Here is a 15,203-nt window from a genome sequence, read left to right as displayed (position 1 = left end):
AGGCAACTGTCATCACAATAAATTTTAGAGCATCTTCATCGACTGAAAAAGAAACCCCTACCTCTCAGCTGTCGCCTCCCAATCCCCTCATCGTCCCAGCCTCTGGCAACCACTGTTGTACTTTCAGTCTCTATGGATCTGCCTATTCTGGATGTTTCATATAAATGGAATCATACAATATATGGTCTTTTTGGACTAGCTGCTTTCACCTAGCACAGTGTTTTGAAGGTTCACGAATGTTGTAGCATGTATCAGGACTTTTAATTTATTTTTAAATTTTTTTATGATTAAATAATATTCCATTGTATGGATACACTTTTGATTATTCTTCCATTGGTGGACATTTGGTTTTTTCCTACTTTTTGGCTGCTATGAACATATTTGTACAGGTTTTTGTGTGGACATATGTTTTCATATCTCTTGCGTATACTCCTAGGAGTGGAATTACTGGGGCGTACGCTAACTCTGTTTAACTTTTTGAGGAACCACCAGACTGTTTTCCAAAGTGACCACCTCATTTTACTTTCCCACCAGCAGTGTATGAGGATTCTCTACATCCTTGCCATTACTTGTTAGTGTCCATCTTTTTGTTATAGCCATCCTAGTGTGTGTGAAGTGGTATCTCATTGTGGTTTTGATTTGCATTTCCCTGGTGGCTAATTATGCAGAGCTTCTTTGCATGTGCTTAGTGGTCTCTTGCATATCTAACCTTGGGGAAACATCTATTCAGATTTTTTGCCCATTTTTAAAGTGAGTTACTTGTCTTTTTATTATTGAGTTATAAGTTTTTTTTTTATATACTGTAGTTATAAGTCTCTTGTCAGATATATGGCTTATAAATATTTCTCCAATTTTGCAGGTTTTCTTTTCTTTTCTTGATGTAGGTTCGCTTTCTTGATGGTGTCCTGAGAAGCACAAAAGTTTTAATTTTGATGATGTCCAATTTATCTAAGTTTTTGTTGGCATATTGTTGTTTGTGTTTTCAGTGTCATATTTAAGAATTGTTTGTCTAATTTAATGTCATGAAGAGTTAGTCCTATGTTTTCATCTAAATGTTTTATAGTTTGAGCTTTTACATTTAGACTTTTGAATCATTTTGAATTATTTTTTGTGTATGGTGTGAGGTAGGGGTCCAACTTCATTCTTTTGCCTGTGGAGAGCCAGTTGTCTCAGTTTTGTTGAGAAAACTGTCCTTTCCCCATTGAATGGTCTTGTCACCTATTTTATTTAATTTTAATTTCTTAAATCTAAAGGGCCACACGTGACCGGTTGCTGCTGCATTGGACAGCATAGCTCTAGGTGCAGCCGAGTGAGGCTCACACTGGAGCCCTGTGTGTGCAGAGCCACGTCGCTGGTGTGTGTACACATGCACAGTGTCTCCCTTGGACAGAGAGCCATTTCACAGGGCTGCACGCCATCCCTGCCCCCCAACATAGGTGCTCAGATACGCAGGGCAGCTCTGTCTGCCCCTCCCCCCAGGCCATATCGTGGTACTTCCTGCCTCCCTGTCATGGGGGACCAGGACATGAGCCTGGGCCTGACCCTGACCTCTCCTGTCTCCCCCCAGGGAAATCAGCCTTACATTGGGCTGCAGCTGTCAACAATGTGGAGGCCACCTTGGCCCTGCTCAAAAATGGAGCCAACAAGGACATGCAGGATAGCAAGGTGAGCCCAAGCCCTTGGCCTACCTGGGGGACAGCCCTGACACAACCCCCAACAAGTGGCAGAGAGCAGGGTGGGCTAGGCTAGTGGGGGCATTCACCCTGTCTGCAGCCAGCTTTCACTGGTGGGATTTGGGCCCAAGAGCCTCCAACAGTAGATCGGGGGAGGAAGTGTGTGGCAGTTGCTGTGTGACCTTGGGCAAGTTGCTTAACTCCTCGGAACCTCAGTGTCCTCATCTGTGAAGTGTGGAAGCAACAGTACCCCATCTCATGCCTCTTCTGAGGATTCAATGAGATAAATCTTTTGTAAAGTGCTTAGCAGATTCTCAATAAAAGGTAACTCTTAGGATCCTTGTTTAAAAACCCTCATGAGGTGGTGTTCCTCTCTTCATTTTACAGATGGGAAAAGTGAGGCTCAGAGGGGTGCAGGGGTGGCTTCTGTCCTTACTTAAAATTTCTGTATTTTATTTGTTATGGTTTTATTTTGCATTAATCTTAACTTTAAAAAAAAACATTGCATTAAAATATCATTTATTTTGGAGTGGGCTTGGTGGCCTAGTGGTTCAGTTCGTGCGTTCCGCTTTGGCAGCCCGGGCTTTGCAAGTTCGGATCCTGGGCACAGACCTAGCACCACTTGTCAAGCCATGCTGTGACAGTGTCCCACGTAAAATGGACGAAGATTGGCACAGACGTTAGCTCAGGGCCGATCTTCCTCACACACATACTCACACGCAATCATTTATTCTGATGACTGAGGTTCTTGACACCCTGTTGAATTTTGTGCCTCACTCTCCTCACCCTAGGCCTGGCCCTGGGGACTGGCCCTTGGTAGGTACTTGATGAATAGTGTTGGAAGGAGACACCTTGCCCAGAGCTGGGATTTGAACCCAGGTCTGTCGGGCTGGAGAGGCCCAGCTCTTGCTCTCTGGCTTCTCTGGAAGCCGGGGGCCTTGCGAGCGTCGGCTCCTGGGACCCTGACGTCTTGTGGGTTCTGGCCCCCCCAGGAGGAGACCCCGCTGTTCCTGGCCGCCCGGGAGGGCAGCTACGAGGCTGCCAAGCTGCTGCTGGACCACTTCGCCAACCGGGAGATCACCGACCACCTGGACAGGCTGCCGCGCGACGTGGCGCAGGAGCGGCTGCACCAGGACATCGTGCGCCTGCTGGACCAGCCCGCGGGGCCGCGCAGCCCGCCCGGCCCGCCCGGCCTCGGGCCCCTGCTCTGCCCGCCGGGGGCCTTCCTCCCGGGCCTCAAGGCGGCGCCCGCGGCCGCCAAGAAGAGCCGCAGGCCGCCGGGGAAGGCGGCGCTGGGGCCGCAGGGCGCGCGGGGCCGGGGCAAGAAGCTGACGCTGGCCTGCCCGGGCCCGCTGGCCGAGAGCTCCGTCACGCTCTCGCCCGTGGACTCGCTGGACTCGCCGCGGCCCTTCGGGGGGCCCCCCGCGTCCCCCGGCGCCTTCGCCCTCGAGGCGCCCTACGCCGCGGCCCCCGCGGCCGTGCCGCTCGGGGGCGCGGGTCGCACGGGCCTTGGGCGCCAGCCCCCCGCGGGCTGCGTGCTCAGCCTGGGGCTGCTGAACCCGGTGGCCGTGCCCCTCGACTGGGCCCGGCTGCCCCCGCCCGCGCCGCCCGCGCCCTCGTTCCTGCTGCCGCTGGCGCCGGGGCCCCCGCTGCTGAGCCCCGGGACCCCCGTGTCCCCCCGCGAGCGGCCCCCGCCATACCTGGCGGCCCCGGGGCGCGGCGAGGAGTACCCAGCAGGCGGAGCCCACGGCAGCCCCCCCAAGGCCCGCTTCCTGCGGGTCCCCAGCGAGCACCCTTACCTGACCCCGTCCCCCGAGTCCCCCGAGCACTGGGCCAGCCCCTCGCCTCCCGCCCTCTCGGACTGGTCCGACTCCACGCCCAGCCCGGCCGCCGCCCCCGGGTCCCTGCCCGCGCAGGCGCTGCCCCTGCCCGCGCCCGGCCCCCGGGCTCAGGCCCAGACCCAGCTGGGGCCCCAGCGGGAAGTCGCCCCCAAGAGGCAGGTGTTGGCCTGAGCCTCGCCTCAGTTCCTGGATTCTGGGGGACCAAGAGACACCCCGTCCTGACGTGCTCTCTCCCCTCTTTCCTTTCGGTCCTTTTCATCCTCCTCTCGCCACTCACCCTCCTGCACCCCACCCCCATTGGAGTGTGACCCAGATATGGCAGCAGCCTGGGGGGTCAGTCTTCCTTTATTTATAGGGTGTGCGGGCTGACCCCCACCCTCTGGGTCTTGTGATGGATCTGACACCTCCTCTTGGCTCCCTTCTCTTCCCCCACTGCCCCCAATTCTCTCTTCCCTGCTTCCTTTCTTGCCTCCTGGCCTCTCTCCTCACGCTCTGACACGAGTGATTATTATTATTTTTTTTTTACATTTTGTATAGAAACAAATTCATTTAAACAAACTTATTATTATTATTTTTTACAAAATATATATATGGAGATGCTCCCTCCTCCCTGCCAGCCCCCCAGTGCCCCCGTGGGGCTGAGTCTGTGGGCCCATTCGGCCAAGCTGGATCCTGTGTACCGAGTACACAGGCATGACCGGGATCCCGTGTACCGAGTACACGGCCCTGGTATGTACCAAGTAGGCACCCTTGGGCGCACCCTCTCGGGCCAGGGCTGGGGCAAGACTTGGGAGCTCCTCTCCACCCCCCTCCCTCACTTCACTGCATTCCAGATAGAACTTGTTCTATAGCTGTGCTGGGGAAGGGCCCTTCTGGCCCAGAGGGCCTGCCCCCAGGCCCCCCAACCCCAGAACCTGGGCCACTTCCCTTTGGGAACTAGGGGGGCGGTGGTGGGAATGTGAGGACCAGGGGAGATGTGTGTGTTCCACTTTGTCCCCCTGTAAATACAGGACTGCAGGAAGGGAAGGAGCTGCCCGGTGGCCCCCTCCTCCTGGTGCTCCCCTGCCCAGCCCCACAGCAGAATAGAAGTATTTTTAGGCTATTTTGTAATATGGCTTCTGGTCACCATCCCCTGTATAGCTGAATTCCTAGGCTTGCATTGTACAGCCCCAACTCCTCACACCACGTAATAAAAGGATAGTTAACACTCAGTATCACTGGTCTGTGTCCGGGTAAGGTTGGGGCTGGTAGTGGCGGGGCTGCCAGTCTCCCCAAGGCTAACTCGAGCTCCCGTCCTGGAGCTCATGCTCATGCTTCCTCCTTTGGGAGATGTCTCCACTGATGGGATTGGGGTAGCCACCTCATATAAGATGAACTAATCAGATTCCCTTGCTTGAGAAAATTGTTTAATGGCAATGCTAAGAGAGCCATCAGCAGTGGAGCTTTTAAGGTCACTGGCAGGTTACAAATATGAGTGGCCAGGGTCGGGTGGTGGGTCCTGATGAGCAAACAGAGAGCAGCAGAATGGAGCTAATATGCAGGGGGAATCAGCAATGAGAATACAAATGGCTCCAGAGGGTTGGAGGGAGTATTTCAGTTCTAGATGGAGCATCAATTCCAGTTAATTGAGCATCCTGGGGCCATCCACAGGTATTTATAAGTTGCCTTCTAAGTGCCTGGTGCTGGTTCTGCATGGATCTCACTTCTACTTCGTGCTCCTTTGGGTTCTGGAGACAGTGCTGCACCTATGTAATGGATACTCCTTTACGTATACCAGCCTGGCTGGGTTTCTACTGCTTGAAACCAGTTGTGCCCCAAGACAATCTTGTGTTTCCTCTGGGGCCCTCCAGAAGAGAACGATAGGATTGAATGTTCATTGATTCCTCTTGTCAGTTGGAGCGCTCTGGTTCCAAGTGACACAAAAATGTACCCAGCTGGCTTGAAGGAAAAAACAATATTAGCTCATACATCACCTACTTCATGGATTAAGCAATATGTGGTCATTTACAACCATTAAAGTCAGAGCTGTAAGATCCCTATTTTTATTTATAACTGTTTTACAGATGAATAAACTGAGGTGCAGTGAGGCTATCAGAACAGTGAGACAGATGGAGTCCTCACCCCCGGCTTGGCTTCCCTGCTCACTGAGGAAAAGGGAAGCGCTGTCTTCCCTCCCAGGTCAACGTGCAATCATTTGAATGTTTCATTTTCAAGGAAAGTGATATTCAGTCAAAATTTGAAAGACATAAAAACGCTTATCATCTTAAAGAAAAGCCAAGATTTGGTGTCTTGTTTATTCCAATGTGGAAAATACAGGGTAATTTATTCTCTCCCCACAAGCGATGAAACTATAAAATAGCCTATTTAACATGCAGAAATTCTCGGGACATGTTGCCATTTTCAGTTCAGCCCTCAGTAGGTTTTAAAAAATGTCCTCAGTTCCAACCCCTCGACCTTCCACTCAATCCTGGCCACCATAAACGGGATGCTATAAAGTTTTTCTCCAAGATGAGTCACCTCAAGCAAGTAATTTCTATACCAGCAGTGAGGTACTAGGTGTGCACCTGCCACCACTTACAAGTGCCTCTCTTAAAAGTTCCCCGCACCGGTGGTGGGGACGGTGGTGGAGGGATGGTTTTCCCTTTGCTGATGTCGGTCAGTTCTTTCACCTGCAGGATGGCTGGGGTCAGGGTCCACGCCTCACTCATGGAGGCGATGTGGTGCTCCAGCTCACCTGCAGACATGTCCGGCTCCTCTCTCCCAGATGAGAGCTCAGTGCAAGTGAGCTGGGCGCACACCAGCTCAGCATGTGAGTGGCACGCAGTTCTCTCCTTGGGTTCGAGCCCGGTCTTCTCCAGCCGTTCTAAACTCTTGAAATTGACTCCAGACTCTGGCTAGCCGAGATGAGAGAGATTATGACTTCTGTGGAGACAGATGTCACCCCACACTCTATTCATCACCCTATAGCATGCAAGATGAGGCCCCCGGGGGCTTGAGAAGTTTCAGACATTAATGGAATCAGAGTGAAAGGAATGGCTAACTTTGAAGAAGGGCTGACCTTGGGGACAATTCCAGCTCTATCTCTCACTGCTCCCATCATCCGTGTAGGCAGTGGACAAATCATAGAAGGTGCCCTTCTCTGTACACATCTCATGCTTGCCCACCCCCCATACTCCTATCATCAAGCCATCACATATCATCATGGCCTCATCATCATGCCATTGCTTCTAAAATTCAGGCAGCTGTCTTACTCCACCAACCAAAGCTTTTTTTACCTCTGAAATTGGAGCTTAACCATAGTCATCTTCCACAGATTCACAAAATAGGATTTGGCAAAGATTTAATGGATATGCCACCCACAGCACAGGCCATAAAAGAAAGAAATTCATACATTGGACTTCGTGAATATTTAAAATGTGTGTACCTGAAAAGACATTATCAATGGAGCAAAAACACAATCCAGAGGATGAGATACTGTATTTGCAAGCCATATGTCTGATAAGGGCGTAATATCTAGAATAGAGAGAGAATTCCTAAGCCCAACAACAAAAAATATACAATCCAAACCAAACATGAGCAAATGATGTGAATAGACATTTCCTCAAAGAAGGTATACACATGGCCAATAAGCATATGAAAAGATGCTTAACATCACTAACCACTGGGAAAATGCATATCAAAAACACCGTGAGATACCACCTCACATCCATTAGGATGGCTCCTCTTAAAAATACCAAAAACGGAAAGAAAAGAACCGGTGTTGGCAAATGTGGAGAAATTGGAACCCTTCTGCTCTGTGGTGGGAATGTAAAATGGTATAGTTGCTGTGGAAATCAGTTTGGAAGTTCTTAAAAAAACTGACAATAGAATTGCCATCTTATCCACCAATTCCACTTCTGGGTATATACCCCAAATAATTGAAAGCATGGTCTCGAAGATGTATGTGAACACGCATTTTCATAGCATCGTCATACATCATAGCTAAAACATGGAAGCAACACAGATGTCTGTTCAGGGCTGAATGGATAAGCAAAATGTGATATACACATACAACGGCAAGTTATTCATCCTTAAAAAGGGAGGAAATACTGACATATGCTACAATATGGACGAACCTTCAGGATATTATATTAAGTGAAATAAGCCAGTCACAAAAATGCAAACCTTGCGTGATTCCACTTGTATGAGGTATCTGACATAGCCAGATTCCTAGAGACAGAAAGCAGAATGGTGTTTGCCAGGAGCTGGGAGAGGGGTGATGGGGTGTTATTGATGAAGTGGGACAGGGTTTCAGTTTCTCAAGACGAAAAGAGTTCTGTAGATGGATCGTGGTGACGGTTGCACAAGAATAGGAGTGTACTTAATACACTTAAGTGTACTTAATGAACTTAATGTACACGAAAAAAGGTTAGGATGATAAATTTCATGTTATGTGTATTTTACATCAAGTAAATATATTTTATTTAAAAAGTGCGAATACAGAGAAATGAGCACAGGACAATTTAGTCTTGCCATTTTTAATTTCCCATATTGACCCTGATATTTTGTCCCAGCCATTTTAAATGAGACAACTTTGATCAAACAAAATGTTTTGGTTCTGTGCCTAATAAAACTTTGAAATTGGAATTATACGAAACACTAATAATTTTTGTTGCAAATGTATTTTTCAAAGATAACTTAATGAGACTTTTAATTCTTTGATAAATTTTTTTATTAAGATTGTGATAGTTTACAACCTTGTGAAATTTCAGTTGTACATTATTGTTAGTCATGTTGTGGGTACACCACTTCACCCTTTGTGCCCTCCCCCCACCCCCCTTTCCCCTGGTAACCACCTATCAGTTCTCCTTGTCTATATGTTAACTTACACCTATGAGTGGAGTCATACAGAGTTCGTCTTTCTCTGTCTGGCTTATTTCACTCAACATGATAGCCTCAAGGTCCATCCATGTTGTTGTGAATGGGACGATTTTGTCCTTTTTTATGGCTGAGTAGTATTCCATTGTATATATATATATACACCATATCTTCTTTATCGAATCATCAGTTGCTGGGAGCTTAAGTTGGTTCCACATCTTGGCTGTTGTAAATAATGCTGCAATGAACATAGGGGTGCATGGGACTTTTGGAATTGCTGATTTCAGGTTCTTAGGATAGATACCCAGTAGTGGGATGGCTGGGTCATAAGGTATTTTTATTTTTAATTTTTTGAGAGATCTCCATACTGTTTTCTGTAGTGGTGGCACCAGTTTGCATTCCCACCAACAGTGTATGAGGGTTCCTTTTTCTCCAAAACTCTCCAACATTTGTCACTCTTGGTTTGGGATATTTTCGCCATTCTAACAGGTATAAAGTGATATCTTAGTGTAGTTTTGATTTGCATCCCTGATGATTAGTGATGATGAGCATCTTCTCATGTGTCTATTGGCCATCCGTATATCTTCTTTGGAGAAATGTCTGTTCATGTCCCCTGCCTATTTCTTGATCGGGTTGCTTGATTTTTTGTTGTTGAGCTCTATGAGTTCTTTATATATTATGGAGATTAATCTTTTGTCGGATAAATAACTTGTAAATATTTTTTCCCAGTTAGTGGGCTGTTTTTTTGTTTCAATCCTGTTTTCCCTTGCCTTGAAGAAGCTCTTTAGTCTGATGAAGTCCCATTTGTTTATTCTTTCTATTGTTTCCCTTGTCTGAGGAGTTATGGTGTCCTAAAAGATTCTTTTGAAACTGATGTCAAAGAGTGTACTGCCTATATTCTCTTCTAGAAGACTTATTGTTTCAGGCCTAATCTTTAGGTCTTTGATCCATTTTGAGTTTATTTTTGTGAATGGTGAAAAAGAATGGTCAATTTTCAATCTTTTACACGTGGCTTCCCAGTTTTCCCAGCACCATTTGTTACAGAGACTTTCTTTTCTCCATTGTAGGCCCTCTGCTCCTTTGTCGAAGATTAGCTGTCCATAGATGTGTGGTTTTATTTCTGGGCTTTCAATTCTGTTCCATTGATCTGTGCACCTGTTTTTGTACCAGTACCATGCTGTTTTGATTACCATAGCTTTGTAGTATGCTTTGAAGTCAGGGATTGTGATGCCTCTGGCTTTGTTCTTCTTTCTCAGGATTGCTTTAGCTATTCGGGGTCTTTTATTGACCCATGTGAATTTTAGGATTCTTTGTTCAATTTGTGTAAAGAATGTCATTGGGATTCTGATTGGGATAGCGTTGAATCTGTAGATTGCTTTAGGTAGTATGGACATTTTAACTACGTTTATTCTTCCAATCCATGTACATGGAATGTCTTTCCATCTCTTTATGTCGTCATCAATTTCTTTCAAGAAATTCTTGTAGTTTTCGTTGTATAGATCTTTCACTTCCTTGGTTAAATTTATCCCAAGGTATTTTATTCTTTTTGTTGCGATTGTGAATGGGATTGAGTTCTTGAGTTCTTTTTCTGTTAGTTCATTGTTGGCGTATAGAAATGCCACTGATTTATGTATGTTGATTTTATACCCTGCAACTTTGCTGTAGCTGTTGATTGTTTCTAATAGTTTTCCTATGGATTCTTTGGGGTTTTCTATATATAAGATCATGTTGTCTGCAAACAGCGAGAGTTTTACTTCTTCGTTGCCTATTTGGATTCCTTTTATTTCTTTTTCCTGCCAAATTGCTCTGGCCAACACCTCCAGTACTATGTTGAATAAGAGTGGTGAAAGTGGGCACCCTTGTCTTGTCCCTGTTCTCAGAGGGATGGGTTTCAGTTTTTGTCCGTTGAGTATGATGTTGGCTGTGAGTTTGTCATATATGGCCTTTATTATGTTGAGGTACTTTCCTTCTATACCCATTTTATTGAGAGTTTTTATTATAAATGGATGTTGAATCTTGTTGAATGCTTTCTCTGCATCTATTGAGATGATCACGTGGTTTTTGTTTCTCATTTTGTTAATGTACTGAATCATGTTGATTGACTTGTGGATGTTGAACCATTCCTGTGTTCCTGGTATGAATCCCACTTGATCATGGTGTATAATCTTTTTGCTGTATTGCTGTATTCAATTTGCCAAAATTTCGTTGAGGATTTTTGCATCTATGTTCATCAGTGATATTGGCCTGTGGTTTTCCTTCTTTGTGTTGTCCTTGTCAGGTTTGGGGATCAGGGTGATGTTGGCTTCATAGAATGTGTTAGCGAGTGCTCCATCTTCCTCAATTTTCTGGAATAGTTTGAGAAGGATAGGTATTAAAGTCTTCTTCAATTTTCTGCAATAGTTTGAGAAGGATAGGTATTAAATTCTTCTTTGAATGTTTGGTAGAATTTTCCAGAGAAGCCATCTGGTCCTGGACTCTTATTTTGGGGGAGGTTTTTGATTACTGTTTCAATTTCTTTACTTGTGATTGGTCTATTCAGATTCTCTATTTTTTCCTGTTTCAGTTTTGGGAGGTTGCAAGAGTCTAGGAATTTATCCATTTCTTCTAGATTGTCCAATTTGTTGGCATGTAGTTTTTCATAGTATTCTCTTATGATCCTTTGTATTTCTGTGGTATCCATTGTGATTTCTCCTCTCTCATTTCTAATTTTATTTATTTGAGTCTTCTGTCTTTTTTTTTTAGTAAGTCTGGCTAAGGGTTTGTCAATTTTGTTAATTTTTTGAAAGAACCAACTCTTTGTTTCATTGATCCTTTCTACTGTCTGTTTTGTTTCAATATCATTTATTTCTGCTCGAATTTTTATTATTTCCCTCCTTCTACTGACTTTGGGCTTTGTTTGTTCTTCTTTTTCTAATTCTGTTAGGTGTCATTTGAGGTTGTTTATGTGAGATTTTTCTTGTTTTTTGAGGTGAGCCTGTATTGCAATGAATTTCCCTCTTATAACTGCTTTTGCTGCTTCCCAAATGAGTTGGTATGGTGTGTTTTCATTTTCATTTCTCACCAGATAATATTTGACTTCTTCTTTAATTTCTTCAATAATCCATTGTTTGTTCAGTAGCATGTTGTTTAGTCTCCACATTTTTGCCCCTTCCCAGCTTTATTCTTGTAGTTGATTTCTAGTTTCATAGAATTATGATCAGAAGAGATGCTCTATATTATTTCAACCCTCTTGAATTTATTGATGCTTGCTTTGTTTCCCAAGATATGGTCTATCCTTGAGAATGTTCCATGCGTGCTTGAGAAGAATGTGTAACCTGCAGTTTGTGGATGAAGAGTTCTATATATATCTATTAAGTTCATCTGGTCTAATTTTTCATTTAATTCCATAATTTCCTTGTTGATTTTCTGTCTGGATGATCTATCCATTGGTGTTAATGGGGTGTTGAGGTCCCCTACTATTATTGTATTGTTGTTGATGTCTCCTTTTAGTTCTGTTAATAGTTGCTTTACAAATTTTGGTGCTCCTGTGTTGGGTGCGTATATATTTATAAGTGTTATGTCATCTTGGTGGAGAGTCCCTTTTATCATTATATACTGCCCCTCTTTGTCTTTCTTTATCTGTTGTGCTTTGAAGTCTACTTTGTCTGATATAAGTATGGCGACACCCGCTTTCTTTTGTTCCTTATTAGCTTGGAGTATTGTCTTCCATCCCTTCACTCTGAGTCTGTGTTTGTCTTTGGGGCTGAGGTGTGTTTCCTGGAGGCAGCATATTGTTGGGTCTTGTTCTTTGATCCATCCTGCCACTTTGTGTCTTTTGATTGGAGAGTTCAATCTATTTACATTTAGCGTGATTATTGAAATGTGGGGGCCTACCACTGCCATTTTATCACTTGTTTTCCGGTTCTCTTGCATTTCCTTTGTTTCTCGTCCCAAGATTTTTGGATTCCTAATTCAGATAGGTAAATTTCTGTGTTGGCTTTCTTGTTCTTTGTAATTTGTGTCCTTATTCTTGTTATTTGTTTAGACGTTACCAGGTGGTTTGTATAAAACATCTCATGGATGAGATAGTCCATTTTGTGATAGCCTCTTATTTGCTTCAATTAATACGTTCCGTCTCTTTTCTCTTCCCCTTCTAGATTGTCATTGTCAGATTTTTTTTTCTTCCTCCTTCTTGTGTTGTGAGTTTGTGATTAAAATGACAGGATTATATTTATCCTTGGTGTTTCCCTTCCTTTTATCTTTGATGTTTTATTTAACTTTTGCTAACCTTTTGTGCTGGACAGCTGCTACTTTCTGTTATTGTCCTTCTACTTATCTCCTTTGCTCTTGGTTTTGTAACCCCTTTCCTTTTTTTGGTTTTTCAGGTATGAGGGTCTTCCTGAGCATTTCTTGAAGAGGAGGTCTTGTGGCAATGAACTCCCTTAACTTTCATTTATCTGGGAAACTTTTTATTTCTCCATCATATTTGAAGGATATTTTCGCTGGGTAGAGTATTCTTGGCTACAGGTTTTTTTTTTTTTTTTTTTTTTTAAAGATTTTATTTTTTCCTTTTTCTCCCCAAAGCCCCCCGGTACATAGTTGTGTATTCTTCATTGTGGGTTCCTCTAGTTGTGGCATGTGGGACGCTGCCTCAGCGTGGTCTGACGAGCAGTGCCATGTCAGCGCCCAGGATCTGAACCAACGAAACACTGGGCCGCCTGCAGTGGAGCGCGCGAACTTAACCACTCGACCACGGGGCCAGCCCCTCTTGGCTACAGGTTTTTGTCCTTCAGAGTTTTGAATATATCATTCCACTCTCTTCTAGCCTGTAAAGTTTCTGCTGAGAAATCTGCTGATAGCCTTATGGGGGTTCCTTTGTAGGTTATTTTCTTCTGCCTGGCTGCCCTTAGTATTTTCTCTTTGTCGTTGACTTTTTCTAGCTTCAGTACTATATGCCTTGGGGTTGGTCTTCTCACATTGATAAAGTTTGGAGATCTATTGGCTTCTGTCACATGAAGTTCCATCTCTATCCCCAGGTTTGGAAAGTTCTCAGCCATTATTTCTTTGAACAGGCTTTCTGCCCCCTTCTCTTTCTCTTCTCCCTCTGGTATACCTATAATCCTTATGTTGCATCTCCTAACTGAGTCGGATAATTCTCGGAGAGTTTCTTCATTTCTTTTTAGTCTTAGTTCTCTCTTCTCTGTCTGCAGCATTTCTATATTCCTATCCTCCAAATTGCTAATTCTGTCCTCCATATTATTGACCCTACTGTTCAGAGGGTCCAGATTTTTCTTAATCTCCTCCATTGTGTTCTTCATCTCCAGTATTTCTGATTGGTTCTTCTTTATAGTATCAAGCTCTTTTTTTGACATAGCTCCTGAACTCGTTGAGTTGTCTATCTGTATTCTCTTTCAACTCATTGAGTTTTTAAATAATGGCTGTCTTGAAATCATTGTCATTTAGGTTATAGATTTCATTGTCTTTGGGATTGTTTTCTGGCTACTTATCATTTTCCTTCTGTTCTGGAGATTTAATATATTTTTTCATACAGCTTCATGGCGTGGATTTGAGCCTCCGCATAGACACAGAGTTTAGTTACTGCTTCCACTTGTTTCAACTGCTGTGTGTGTGTGTGTGGGGGGGAGCAGCTGTTTAGACTGCACTGACCAGGAACCCTGTCAGCTGTTGCTGACTGGACCTGGGCCCATTCTTGTAGTCACAGTGGTCCTTTGGGGGTCTCTCATCAGGTATGGGGACAATCACAAGGGGGCTTCAGGCTGCTGGTGCCTACTGTTGCAGACCACCTAGATGCGCTCCCTCCTTAGGCTCTGCAGTGGTGTTATGGGCTTTCCCAGCGGCTGGGAGCAGGATCACCTATATTCGCAGCTCTGTCACCGTCAGACCCCACAAAATCTCACTTGTCTCCTACAGGTCACAGCAGAGCTATGGGTATCTCCTGCAGTCTGTGGTTAGCTCACCTCACTGTGCTACTTTTGCCCCAGGGCCTTCCAGCCTTGTGATTGCCAGTTGGAGCCTCTCCACTAGTGCTGCACAGAGGTTTTTGCTGAGGCTGCTGTGGGACCATGGATTTTCACCCTGGGCCATGGATCCAGGCCACTGGAGCTCCACACAGCCCCTGGCCACTCCCACGGGATCACTGGGTGTCTCTTGCCCCGTCTGGGACACAGCTGAAGTCCGTGAGTCAGAGGCGGCTGTCCGGCTGATGCCCTGCCCGGGATCCTCCTCTCTTGGACCCTCCCAGCATTCTGAGTGCTGGGAAGGGCCTCTCTGCTAATGCCGAGTAGAGGCTTTCCCTCTGCTGGTGCGGGACACTGGAGTTTCCTCCTGGGCTTAAGTGTAATCACGGGGGGCTTAGGTAGGGCTCTAGTTACCTGTTTCCACCGTCGCTCCACCGGTGCACACACACTCCCACCCTTTGTGCGTGGCGATACTATGGGGGAGTCCGCTGGAGGAAAGTCGCTTGCAGGTACTAGGCTGTCCGGGAGTCGGGGACCGGAGAGTTTTCACCTATCTCCACCTCCTCCCAGGGGAAAGTCCGTCTGCCTTCTGATGTATAGCAGCACAAGTCTCTCAGGCGTCCTCAGATGCTGTGTGGATAGCCTTTTTTAACTGATGAATGTCCAATTAGTTGTAGATTCGAAGGGGGAGAGACAAAGAAGACTACTCACTATGCTATCTTGGTGACATCATCAATTCTTTGATAAATTTTTAAAAAATATAGCCCAGTAAAAAAATTCTAGTTTATCCACTTTCATTTTTAATTCTTTGAAATTATTTTTATCAGAATCAACTATTTTTATGCAAATGACTTGATTTTTTTGTCCACATCATA

The 15,203-nt window shown here is 45.2% G+C and overlaps 1 protein-coding gene across 2 annotated transcripts in view; it reads left to right on the top strand.

Annotated features, from left to right (window-relative positions):
• Positions 1-4,725, top strand: part of NOTCH3 (notch receptor 3) — a 31,635-nt gene extending 26,910 nt beyond the window's left edge. For both annotated transcript variants that reach the window (XM_070586384.1, XM_070586386.1), the window contains 2 exons: positions 1,568-1,665; positions 2,666-4,725. In XM_070586384.1, the coding sequence (XP_070442485.1) occupies positions 1,568-1,665; positions 2,666-3,685 (1,118 nt within the window). In that variant the 3' untranslated portion in view covers positions 3,686-4,725. The remainder of the gene's footprint in view (positions 1-1,567; positions 1,666-2,665) is intronic.
• Positions 4,726-15,203: the final 10,478 nt, after the last annotated feature.

The sequence above is a fragment of the Equus przewalskii genome, chromosome 20 (assembly GCF_037783145.1).
Source record: "Equus przewalskii isolate Varuska chromosome 20, EquPr2, whole genome shotgun sequence".
Taxonomy (NCBI): Eukaryota; Metazoa; Chordata; class Mammalia; order Perissodactyla; family Equidae; genus Equus; species Equus przewalskii.
This window is presented reverse-complemented; position numbering and strand designations above follow the sequence as displayed.